Consider the following 13395-nt stretch of genomic DNA (forward strand, 5'->3'; position numbering starts at 1 on the left):
ACCGACTCCCTCCCCGCCCCTGAACACATGCATAACCCCCACACATACACGCATATTCATTCCTCTGCCAAGAATTTAAATCAAAATCAAATACGGTTACAGCTGAGCTAGTTTGTAGGAGCCTTCTCAGAAACTATTTTGGTTGCCTGCCAAGTTCCATTTTGTATACTTACTCCTAATTAAATTGTGTTTTAACACATTCTAAAGATGATGCAAAGCTCTCCTATTTAGCTGCTTAGTTTGACTGGAGATGTGCAAATCAACAAACAAAATTTTATCTGGTTTTTGACATATCTAATTAAATGTTCATTTCTGAGACCACTACTCCCATGTATATGTTCCAAAAGCACTTTAATAAGCTAATAAATACATTTCTGAATGATTTTCTGGCATTAAAATCCAAGACTGGTGCCAAGTAGAACAAAAATCACGCAGGGGAATCCTGTACAGATTTGGCAGGATTTGGATAAAACCAATGCAGGCATGTTCCGATTTTGGGGGGCAAGCCTCATGCTTTAGGAAACCAAATGGTCAGATACAGTTGATTAGGAAAGAATGTTTTCTCCACAGAAGGTTTTTGGGGTGTTTTTTGTAGCCAACTAGTTCAGCTATGCAGGAGTTTCTCTAGAAATATTGCTGAAGTACTATGAATTCTATGAAGTACTATTAAATTAGGCTGCCAGTGCTAGTAAATCCTGAGCCGATTAGTACTCCTTGGATGTTGATAAAATGTTCTATTGATTCCTACTTTTCCCATCACTGAACTTGCTGAGAGACAACAATTAGGTCCAAAATATCTGGACCACTAGCTGCAATGCAAATCAGTTCCAGTTCACTTCTACGAGCCTTTATTCTTGTTGCTTTTGGTTTAGCCTAAACCCGGATGTTTGCTTTTGCCTGAACCTGGATGACAACTTCAGAGAACAAAATCCAGTAAATTGCAGGCCATTAGGTAAAGAACACTGACAGCATAAAATATCCCATACCTATGAAAAAGAAAATTTCACCCCCAATCATCCTGCACAACAGAGGTAAATCTGCTCTCCCTGCAAATTTCCTTTTACTAACTGTATATTTTCCAGAAAATGAACTTGAATAGAGATAAGTAGGGCATAAACCCTCCTGAACCGACTGCTTTGCTCCAAGAATGTAGTGAAGAGAAAAGCTGTGGCTCTTGCATTATCCGCTGTTTATGACTGATTCAGGTGGAACTCCCCTGCAGAAGACGTGCTGTGTCACCAGCAGCCAGCTGACGGAAAGCATGAGCCAGAAGGTGCTGCAGAGGCTCATATTGTTAGGTTGTTCCAACTCTGCTCAGCTACAGAGCTACAGCCCAAACCCTACCCTAATATTTGGCATGCAGCTCACACACACAGCAAATCCTGCTCCTTGGGATGAAAATACACAAGGACATCAGACTGAGGCAACTTATCTTGGTGAGGAAAGCAATAATTCTTTGCCCAAAGCAGCCTGGATCCTTAAGCAAGAACTAACAAAAGCAAATACTGGCAAACATGTAACTCGGGTCTCTCTAGAAATTACCTCCTACCTCAGGTTCTCTACTTCAGTCCCTTAGATGAAGACTCCCAAACAATCACTGTGAGTAGTTTATTCATTTTCAAAGGTGAAGCTTTGACTTCTGTAAGATTCAGGCCAACTGCATCCACATTTATGACCATAAAATATGGATACGAGAATCCGTTAAGTTGCCTAAATCCAAGGTCTGGTCTATAGACTTGCTTTTATTTCTCTGCCTTCCCCTTTCATATCACATCTCTTGGAAATGAGAGGTATGTTTAAAGATTAAAACAAATAATGTGAAATAATACTACAGCAAGGCTTAGTCTCACCATCTAGAAGCGCCTACCAATTCTGTGGTTTTGTTTCATTTTACCTTCTCCGACTTTAATATAGATGTTTCTTGATATTTTGAGTTCAGTGAAAGATGTTACTGCTCCATATTCCTTCTGGGCCCACTGTAGCAGGTGTTCATTTTTCTCAGGAAAAAGCCTTTCTTCCGTTTCTGCTGACAAGGAGAAGTTCCCCTTTTCAAACTGAACAACAGAACCTAAAGACACCTGATGGGAATAAAAACATGTTTTTAACATGGTACATTTACCCGCACAGACAGGTAGTGTGTTCAAGCAATGGAATCTGTCACATCCAAATGCATTCGCTGAAGGTGATTACAGCTTATTTCCAACAATGCCTAAACTTCACATGTATTAACATCTGCATAATGATTCCTTTTTCAGGGATGTTTTTAAAAAATGAAGCACCCACCAGCCTGGCTGGGGTGCATGTGGCAGCTGACTAACGGAGGGCTCTGAGTCTCTCTCCGACGCCATGCTGCTGCAGGAGTGGTACGACAGTGCTGCAAGGGGAGCTGAACTGTGCGTGTGAGAGGAGGGCTGGAAGACAAGAGGAAAGCTAAGACAGAAGAGACTAAGATGATGATGGTCTGAGGAACTGAAGGAAGAGCAGGATGTGAAGCTCAATAGAACTGGGAACTACTAAAGTAGCTCCCAAATCAGAAGGAACATGAGTCCAAGCTCAGATAAAGACAACAGAGAAGACAAGATAAAAGCCAAGACAGATAAAGGCCAACAGCGAAACAAAGAGTAGGAAAAGCTAAGAGAAAGGGAAGATATTTACTGTTGCTTTATTTACAGGAAGCAAAGAAATGCTTTAGTCTAACACAAAAAGCAGATGAGATACATCTTTTGAAAAATCCTTATAAATAGGTTACCGTTAACTCAGGTCTTGACTGGAAAAACTAAAGTGTTGTTTAAAACAGTCAAAATGGAAAAATACTAAGTAGAAGTATAATGGGTTCTGCGGTAAAGCCTAAGATTTTCAAATACAGCTTCACTAGAGTGGCAATAGCATCATTCAAGAAAAGAAGAGGGTCAGACTCTTTCAGACTGGGACCTGCTTCAACTTGCATTGGTCTTGAGAGATAAACAAGTCATTTCAGATTTACTGCAAAGCAAGCTCATCCCAACAGCAACCTTTGGCTCTCCGGTCCCTGCAGAGGGATGTGGCCAGCACTTCCAGAACATCTGTCAGCCCCATCCATACATTTCACTGTCTCTTCCTTCAAGGTGCTCGAGTGCTGCAGGCTGCGCTCCCTGCCCGGACTGGTCCTTCCATGCACACTTTCACTAAGATCTAAAACATCAAGTCAAGAATAACATGTGCTTGAGTGGGAAAGCACAGCAAGATGAATAAGCTCTCAGGTTCAAACTCATCAGTGAGGATTTCTTTGGACATATTCCCTGTAGTAGTGTGTAAGCAGTGCTTTCCCAGATACAGCACACAGGCCCTACTTCTAGATTGCTGCAGCAGACAAGGCTTCAGGGAAGAAGTACCACTTTCCTCCCCCTTCCCTTTCCCTGTCTTTCTACTAACCCAGATGTCTCTGGTGGAACAAAAAGATATTTTTTTTCTCCAACTGAAAACAGAAAAATACTAATGATGATGATTGGAAGAGTGAAAAACACATCATAATAATTTCTAACCTGTCCTGAGTATTATTTACACATTATAGCAATATAATGGTCATAAGTATCTCTCTAACCTTTTAAACAACAAAATACATCGGTGGCAATTATTTAGCAGAGATGATCTGAAGTCAGGTTCCAATTACAGAAATTAACTATCGGCAACCAACTATTATCTTTCCTGGAGCTACTGTTCCTAGCACTATTTTCAGGATGTTATGTATCAGTTGGTTCAACATCTACAAATATTTGTCAAAGTAGACACATAAATTACACCCTTTGGCATATGGAAATAATTTCCATGTTCCTTTCCTGTGCCTCCAGCTATTACATTGGCATTTATTATGCATATATCACATACTCTCCTCTAAGAGAAGGCCCATGTAATTCAGAGTTCAATTTGACCAGACCTGTCACAAAAAACAGCTTAGGAATCCTTCTGCCAGAAACATTTTCAAAGTTTAAATTAACATCTGTTTCAATTCTGAATGATCTTCCTTATTTGTTGTTTTTCATACGACTACCATAAAACACCTCCTTTAAATGAAAAAAAGTCTTTATTCAGTGTAACACAGAATATATCACATTCTCTCAACACTCTCATACTTCTCAAATAAGAAAGCGAACTCTGCCATTAGACAAAATCTACTGCCCCCATATCTACTATACTAGGAAAAGAGCACAGTTATCTGTAAAATGTATTTAGCAAACAGCATTCACTTTGTACTTCCGCCACTACACCATGGACTGGTTTCAGGAGCATCTCTACGATGCTCCTAACACATTAAATTTTGTAGTGTGCACAGTGTCGTAGGATGACATCGACACAGCACAAGACAGGTCACGCAGGGATCACACACAGAGCACCTCTTAGCAATGCTGTCTTTTATACCTAAGACATGTGGGACATCTTTGTAGAGCCCTGGCCTAACTAGAAAAATCTCCTGTGCATAAAAATTGCAGGCTTTAAAGACTTGAGGAGTTATTTTGCAGGGACATTGAACAGATGCTGGCACTCCACTCTCAGGAATAAACCTCTTTAGCTAACTCAGAAATACTACAGTTTATCCAGCAAGTACAGTAATTGCTTTTCATTTACACTATTTTACAATGTTTTGGGGTTTTATGGTCAGTATCAGAGTACAGAAGTATCAGTATAACCTTTTAAGATATTTGAGGAAAGCATGAGAGAAAATATTAGTCCTTCTAAACACTGACGAAAGAAATGCATTAGCCTGCATTTTTCACTGTATTTTTCATAAGATATATTTGATATATTTAAATGTCTGCTAACACAACAGCTTTCTTCCTCAGAATACACTGTTTTTTCCCATTTATTACTAATTAAAAGTTGAAAACCTTCTGCATCATCCTGTGGCATGACAAATGTCTTCCTGCAAGACAGATCCTCTCCATGAACCCCAAAGCTACTGGGTCCTGCTAGGGAGGAACCCACAGACAGAAAGCAGAGCAACTAAAAAGTCTGGCACAAGCAGAACCAAATGATCATACAGTAAACACCTTTACATAAACATGAAGCTTATCATAATTTATTTTTTCAGTCACATACTAAAGTCTATTTGAAACGCTGGTTCCACTACCAGGTTTTAGAAAGGAGTGCAGAGTCCTGCTGTGCCTGCCAAAGTTGGGATTTTTACTACACAGACTTAAGGCAAGGTTAAGTGAGCCAAGCACGTTATTTTTTCTGGAAAGAATTCAACAGACTCTTCCAAAAAAGGCAACCATCACTGTTTCAACACCTGCCTTGAACATTAACTACTTACTCTTCAGAACAAACCAAAAGCAGCTCTCTAACATACTGAGCATAAGCCAGAGCATTAAAACCAAAGAATGTTTTAAATATTTGGGAATCTATCAACAATTTTTATCTGGGCACTCATTACACAGCTGAATGGGTGATTTAGAAACTGCCATCACATACACTTTTATCTCCTCACTTCATCTCCTTCAGTGGCTACTTTCAGAGGTTGCAGAGTGGAAAAAGTGCCCCAGCTCGATTTCTTCCTGTTGCGGTGAGGACATTAAAAGTGACTGCACCAGAAACGTCCTCTGCTGCAGAGTTCCCCTACGTGCCCTGTCACATTTCTGAGGCTAAATGAGGGAACTTCCTAGCCTGACATGGAAAAATCAGTTTGCAAGACCAAAACATACTGACCACGGCCACTAACCACAGCATGGACCAACGCTCAAAAGGCGCTTCTGCAGTCAGAGGAAACGAGGATCAAGCACGGTATTTTGAGAATTTGCTACCAAAACCTGAGTATTCTATTGAAGAACAAAACATGTTCAGGAACGTATTTTAATTACACACATTACTACCCTGCTGATCATTGGGGGAAATAGGGACTGTAATTTTCTTTACAGTGTACAGAGACAAGGGAACACATACCCTCTCATGCAGGAAAAAAAAAAGCGCCTTTATATGCCCCTTACGGAAACTTTTTAGTCTTACAAAAACTGCCCTTGCAAAGCAGGCATGGTAGTTCAAGACATCAGCTACTTGGTAGAAGTGCCAAATGGCATAAGTTACTACTACCCAGAAGGAACAGCTTTCCGAACCAGCCTGAGTTGTCTCAACTACATACACTGGTGAGCGTGAACACTGCACATGCTCAAAATAGCATCTTCTGTTTCTTATTTTACCTATTTCCTTCTCTCCTTTTACATGTTTATTGCCTTTTTCTTTTTCTTTGAACCCGATCCAAGGGGGATATTTACTTTTATTGTTTTATGACATTTTAAGTATTTAATGTAGTCACAATTCAGAACTCCCAAGTAGGAAGCAAGTTCATAATTTAGCCTTGAGAAACAGGTAGGCATCATTGGGAGTGGACTCAGAACACAAAGTTAAGTGTCCACAGCTACAGAGCATGAACCAATCCCTCCCCTCACAGCAACAGCTACATCACTACCCACCAAGGGCCCTCCAGTACAAGTGACCAGCAAAGCCACCCATAAAGCCAAGACTGAGGCAAATACACTAGCAGAAGAAAAGCAGCATCCTTCATATTTTTATCTGAGCTGTAGGTTATCAGACCCACGATGCAATATGTAGAAGAGGAGTAAATCTGCTCAGAATAAAGTTCAAAAACTTGAACCAACTTTCAGAGCAGCCTACATGTGGTTCAGACTCAGCTAGCGTTTTCTGATAATGTACTCTGATGTGCTTTGGTCCCCTTACGGAGGAAAAGTAAAGCCGTGGATGGAGAAATATCAGGTATTTGGAAACTCAAAAATATATCATTTGTTGTTAATAAATCCACATACAACATACAGTAATCATCAAGAGAACAATTCTCTTTGGTAAGTGACTAAGAAACACGCAGCTTTTGAAATGACGTGCAACATTTGTGAATCATCTATCAGTTTTGCATAGTTCTTCCCAGCCACAGAGGTGCCAAGCTTTCAGGCAGTAGTAAAATTTTTCATTTTCACCTTAGTGTTCTCAAGACCACTTACAGTCATTACAAAATTCCACTTCCAGTTTTCACATTTCTGAAAACGAACACATAAAAGAAGCAGCATTATCTTAATTACATTTTAGATTTTAATTCTGCTTCCTAGGAGATGCTCAGTTCACCAACCACCAAAGATCTTGATGGGAATTAAGGCTCCTCAACACTTTATTGAGATGAAAGCAGAACCTTGTGGCATCAGACTCTTGCACATCTTTACATATCTAGAAAGAAGATCCCAGGATTTTACATCAAAGCTGAAACTGTGTCAAAGCAAGTGCAAGTTTCAAAACCCCCATGGAAGAGTTGCTAGAATGATAAAAAAGAAACAACAACAAAAAAATCCATGCAAAGGGGAAATCTGTTGCCAAAGTCTAGGGCTCAGCAGGGGTTTATTAATCGCATACATGTACTGTCCACTCATCTCACGTTAATCTAACAACATCTTAACAGACTCAATGCAACACTCATTTGATCTGAACAAAATAAGGTAGTAGAAGCTTTTCCAGGGATTCTATTTCAAGTTAGATTCAATTTAGTGGAAAAACAGAAGGGGAGAATTAAAGCATATCTATGCAACTGCAGCTATAGTTTCCACTGGAATCAATGACTCAGTAACACAACCTGTTGTGATTTATTATCTCCACATCACTAACACCAGTAGCCTGCCAAAATCCGCTACCTGCTTCTGTAAACTTCCACTAGCTAAACCCCCCCTGTTTACTGAAGCAAGCAAAGAAGGGAATGAGCCGTGACCATACAGAAGGTAAAAGACCATTGCAGACGCCTATTCCAGGCCCTTCAAGCCTCCTGCAAGATGGGTCTGGGAACACACGTCAACCGCTAAATGCCAGAATGTTGTTTCTTTCCTTACTCTTGCAGCCTGGTTTAACTCAAAGCTCAAGTCTTCCTAACTATCAGCCTCCTTTGCTCTGAAAGTGATGGGCCTGGACTCCTAGAGGGACCATGAGAACGAGCACTCAGATCAGTCAGTGGCAGCAACAAGAAAGACCAGCATCAGATCCAAGGGGAAGCAGCACCCAGACCTGGCCCATCCACACTCTCAACACTTTGGTTGGACCGGTGACCCATGAAGACAGCCCACTCCTGAAGCTGAAAGAAACAACAAGCAAAAAAGCCTGAGTTTTGAACGATGGCTTAAATCACTTGGGACAGAAGATCTAGTACGAACTACATGATACTCTTAGCAAATCAGACTCCAAAAAAGTGCAGGACTTGAACATCCCGTGAAAAAAGAAACTAAGGCACATTGATCTGCTTTGCTTCCTCTGAAATTCACTGGCAAATTTTTTAGATATTTCTGCCCAAAACAAAGTTCTTATAGTAAAAGCTGAGGACACCCAACTACCATAAAATTTCCCTATTTTGGGACATACCACCACTACATATAGACTATACACTGCGTATTTGCTTCACGTACTATACCTTTCTTCCTAAGCCAAAAATATCACTTCTTTTCTGTGACACCTTCACAAACCAAGCTTTGAATAAAAAAACCCCAACCCTAGATATTTAAAGATGCCTTACTAGGGTTACCGTACTCAAACTTCTTTTACCTGAATGCAGACAAATGCATCCCTTTCAAACATGTATTTACCACCCTGTCATTTTCTGCCATCCATACTTGTGACAAAATCCTTCCATTCTATTGCCAAGAACCTAAGAACAATCACCACGCATAGCCTAAGGTCCCCCTGATATTTCTGAGAGTAAACCAGGTACATAGACTTTAGAAACGCAGGATTTTGCAGGGGGTTAAAGCAAGCCATGAGACAAAGTCTCCAGGGAAATTTACTATTGTGAAAAGCATAATAAGAGTTACTGTTTACTAATCACTGCTTTTAATTAGACACCTAATGTTATTTTCACATTCTTACAAAAGGCAAGGAAATGCTGTGGGGAGGGGAAGGGGGAATATAAACTCTGCCAAGTGGAAGAGGGCAACTACAGGATTACTTCCAGCTCCTGAGTAGAAGAATGACGAAGATTTAAAAAAAAACCCAAGATTCTACAGAAATGTAAACATCCTTTTAAATTCCTCTTCACACTGTTACACAACACTGAAAATCTACTGCTCTTACTTTGAATAGTGAAAGGTCACTATTTATACCAAATTTATCACTAGTCATGCATTTCCTATCCTTTCTCACTCTTCTCCTAGCAGAGTACTCTGTTCACATCTGGGTCTGTTTAACCAGTGATTGGAAATTTTGCCTCCTGATTTCCCGTTAAATGCTAGGCACAGGAAAACAAATAGCACTTGTTTTTCAGTGAGTTTTGTCAGTCATCCAAAATCTAGTGCAAACCATAGAACAGCCTGTGGTTTGGTGGCAAAGACCCAAAATATGTGTACCATATTTTCATGAAGTGAAAGGAATAAATCAACTATTGGCTGAACTAATAAGAACATGGTTTTTTTTCTTCTTAGCAATACAGAAATGACTAATAATTAAACTCTTCATTCTATCGCTTATTCTTCTTTAAAGCTTTTCTTTTTTCTTTTCAAATCTCAAGTCAAGAGCGTGTGATCTGGTTTTGTATTTATCATTACTGCTATTGCTTCCTCCATTTTACTAACTTAACACACACATTCAGGCCTATTAAAGGGGATCTTGTGAGTAAGGTTATTTGCTTGCATAAGTGCTTTCTCATCCATATTCTTACTCATTCAATTACCTGAATAACTAAGTCAGGGAAAGAGCTGAAGCATCACATCTTAATTCAAATACTATCTAAGATCACATTTGTATATATTTAAGGGTTTGGGGGATCTATTCTATCAGTTATTTCTGCCAGGAAATCACAAAGGAGTGGGCCCATTCTTTCATTGATTTAATTCTCACTACTTTCACCTGCCCAGTAAAGACATTCCTACACTATAAAAGCAATTCAGAAAGCTACCAAATCTGAAGAAAAAATTCACTTGCTGAGTAGCACCTATAAAACCCTCTTTCTGGGCAGTTTCATAAAACTTCTGGTTTTCTGCCAAGACATGTTCACAATAAACTGCTTTTAGGGAATGAGAGAAATGACTTGATGGAAAGGGAGGGAATTATTTTGTTATATGAAAACTTAAAAGTGGGATGGTGGAAGAGCTCTGGTAAGGACTGCTAGGCTGACCTGTAACAGGATGACAGGTAAGAGCATTTTCTACAGGTGTTGCCTAGATACGTAAAACTGTGATCTGTCATAATCTAACTAGCCTAATCACTAGTGATAATGTCCTTCAACTTCCTCTCTCACTCCCCCCTTGCGATGTAATTTTGGCATTTACTTCCTGCTGAGGAAAAAGAAATTTTTTGCATAGACACTAAGCGTTCCCCTTGCTGAACTAAGCAGACCTTCCCATCCATGCACTGCTTGTCTGAGTGATGAGTGGCTGACAGTCCAGCCCAGGAACGCCTGAACCAAAAATGCCCATTCCCAAACTGTTTGTGACATGTAAAAATTCCCAATCAGACTAATATGACTAGATACATCAGCAAAGTCACAATTTTCAGTTACTTAGGTCAGGCAGAGTTCACGCACTGACCCATTCTGAGTATTTTTGGATTGAAAGGCCATGATACTTCGGTATATTTATTTTTTACACAATGAGAATAAACTCAAGACTTACTTTACTAAAATGACAATAATTTTCCCAGCACCACCTACTTATCAAGATCAACATATATAACGCACAGAGTCTGAAAATAATCCTGTCTATGCCAACTGTATTGTTAACACCACACTATGCAGTCACCATACATTCACTTTTCTCTAACACACACAGAAGTTTATGTCAGGTTTTTATGAAGATGCTGAAATTTTTTCTTAAGACTATTCACTAATGTTCTCTCTGGTTTATAGATGGGGAAAGATGGCCCGAGAACCAAAATGACCACACAATAAGGCAATAGACTAGTAAAGAACAACTCCCTTTAGCACCCTTGCCCCATCTTGCATGGCTTTCTCCAAAGTACTGTCACGCCTTAAGCATCTTCGTGCTTCCATTCACTGCCAAGGGTTTGGAAAAAACTCTTCACAGCATCACATTAAAAAAATCCTGATGTTAACAGAACACAACTTTTGGTTTGTTTAGGGCATGTTATTTGATTTTAATGAGAATTTATTCCACTGTGAGGTTTAGCCACCAGTAGTTATTTTGCTGAAACTGAGCTGCCTCCATGAAGATAAAGCATGTATCAAGTCACTGTGCTGAGTGAAGCCGTGAGCATCACATGATAAAAATAAGTGCAAAACCACATGTATACACCAAATTTGTATTTTCATACTGAAAAATGTTTATTAACAAGCTATTTTGTTCTTCCCTCTATACCATAACCGTACACGGAAAGGCTGCATTTTCTCCCCTATTAATTTTAAATTTCTGCCTAGTGGAGGACCAGACCCAAGGAAAAAATCCAAGCTTGAACTATATGATAAGAACTTAAACTTCAGCCCAACTCAGTAATACTGTATTTTCCTCATCTTTTGAATATGTGCTGACATAAGCTTTAAAACTGTTCATCCTTTCCATTAAATAAAACAATCTGGGGTGTCTTAGCTTTAGTAGAAACTCAAACAACAAATTCACAGAGCGAAGGCAGCAGACCGTCTTCCCAGAGGACACTGAGAACACACAGTCCTGACTCTACACTCTGCTTCAATTTAAGCAACTTTAAAGCTCAGGTGTGTCTTGGTTTCTCCACCTCTACAATGATACTAACAGCACTTTACAGAGTGGTCTGATTCATTATCTGCTGGCGTTATCTTCTTTCTTGGAAAAAAACTTGGATCTTCTAATACAATTTGTAATTTTTATTTATTTCTGTATTCAAACACACTTCCCTGTAACAGTTTAAGAACTTTATTATGATGCTTTAACAGGGAAAAAATAACAGCTAGATGATCCTTTAACTACAAACTTTGACCTGGTTCTGAGGGTGTTGTCTTTATCAGCAGTAAGTCCCAGAAGTTGCCACTTAAACCTCTTTACACTACTTACCTTTCTAACTAGGGATCAATCAATTAAGCAGTGCAATTCACACTCTACATGCAGTATATTAATAAAAGTGTGAATGAATGTATTGTATGAAAAGCCTGAAGGAGAAGCTGGAAAGTCAATGATTATGCTGCCCAAGGCTTCCATAGAGACAGACACAATAGTTATGACACTCCTATGGTATGCGTGACACAGGTCTCTGTTTTGAGCACAAAATTCATGGGCATCAAAAAAGACTTTTTAAATTTGAAATCCTTTATGACTCAAAATACTTTGTTTTCTGGCTTGGCTATACATTCAAGGAGAATGAACAAGACAGAGCAGCAGAAGTACACAAATAAGCCAAGTATTTTCAAACAAGGGCCAAGTAAGCGAGCTTTGCACTCAGCTCCCTTCGAGCTGCTATTTACACTCCTAGGCTCAATTCTCTAAAACTTACTGAAGGCTCTGGCACGGAGGCAGGGAGCCTCTCCACTACGAGAGTAGAAGCAGTATGTCCATCTGCCCCACAACTCACCTGAAACAAGAATCCTTGATTCTGCAAAGGGACAGGCTCCTCTTGGCCAGAGGCAGTCCCAGAGACTGCAGCCTGGCATGGCCCAACACAGGCAAACAGCTCTGCTGCAAAACTGGAGCCCCTCGATTTCTTTTCAGCATATTACACTCACCCACAGGTGCTGCTAGGACTTCCACAGCATTTCCCATGTTTTCTGTGCTGTGTGATTCTGGGTTCTTTTTTCAGAAGGCTTTTGGGAAAACAATGCACTTGTCCTTGTGAGCAGAGTGGAACCGTGGAAAAGCAATGGATGATCACCACAGTTTAAGTTGTTCAGCCTGTAACCTCATGGCCTATGATCCCAAGCTGCACTAGCTACTTAGAAACTGGTACATGAAAAGTGGGAAGGCTGATGAGCCCTGATAAGAGACTGAAGTTAGCTTATGTCTGCAGCAAAAACATTGCCTTAGAGGGAGAACACAGAGAATGAAGTTTTGGAGTGAGAGGACTGCAAGGACTAAACTGGGAAAGGTAATGGTGGATTGGTACCCTGATGTTCTTTGCTCTGCAGTCTCATTTTTCAAGCTCTTTATAGCAAAGAAAAATAGAAACCTTAACATAGTGGAAGGAAGAATACATAAATTATATGGCACTTGAAGAGATCCAAAATTGTTATGGATAGCTATTCAGATGTTTAAACATCATTAGGGATGGGTCAACACTGAGAGCCCGTTCACTCCTTGCAACAGAAAGGCAAGCTCTCATATCTGCATGGCTTATAGCAGCAGTGTTATCCCCACGCCACGGGCACATGCTAGGAGGATGCCATGAGGCACCACAACTTCCAGCCCTTACCACGACCAGCAGAGCCTAAGAGGCTGGAGTACTGAGAGGAGGTATTTGAGTCCCACCAAC

General features: G+C 40.1%; 1 protein-coding gene across 1 annotated transcript in view; it reads right to left on the minus strand.

Annotated features, from left to right (window-relative positions):
- Positions 1–13395, minus strand: part of TGFBR3 (transforming growth factor beta receptor 3) — a 126005-nt gene that overhangs the window by 38393 nt on the left and 74217 nt on the right. Inside the window, exon 5 of the mRNA XM_075424894.1 lies at positions 1895–2078. Within this exon, the coding sequence (XP_075281009.1) occupies positions 1895–2078 (184 nt within the window). The remainder of the gene's footprint in view (positions 1–1894; positions 2079–13395) is intronic.

The sequence above is a fragment of the Opisthocomus hoazin genome, chromosome 6 (genome assembly GCF_030867145.1).
Source record: "Opisthocomus hoazin isolate bOpiHoa1 chromosome 6, bOpiHoa1.hap1, whole genome shotgun sequence".
Lineage (NCBI taxonomy): Eukaryota > Metazoa > Chordata > Aves > Opisthocomiformes > Opisthocomidae > Opisthocomus > Opisthocomus hoazin.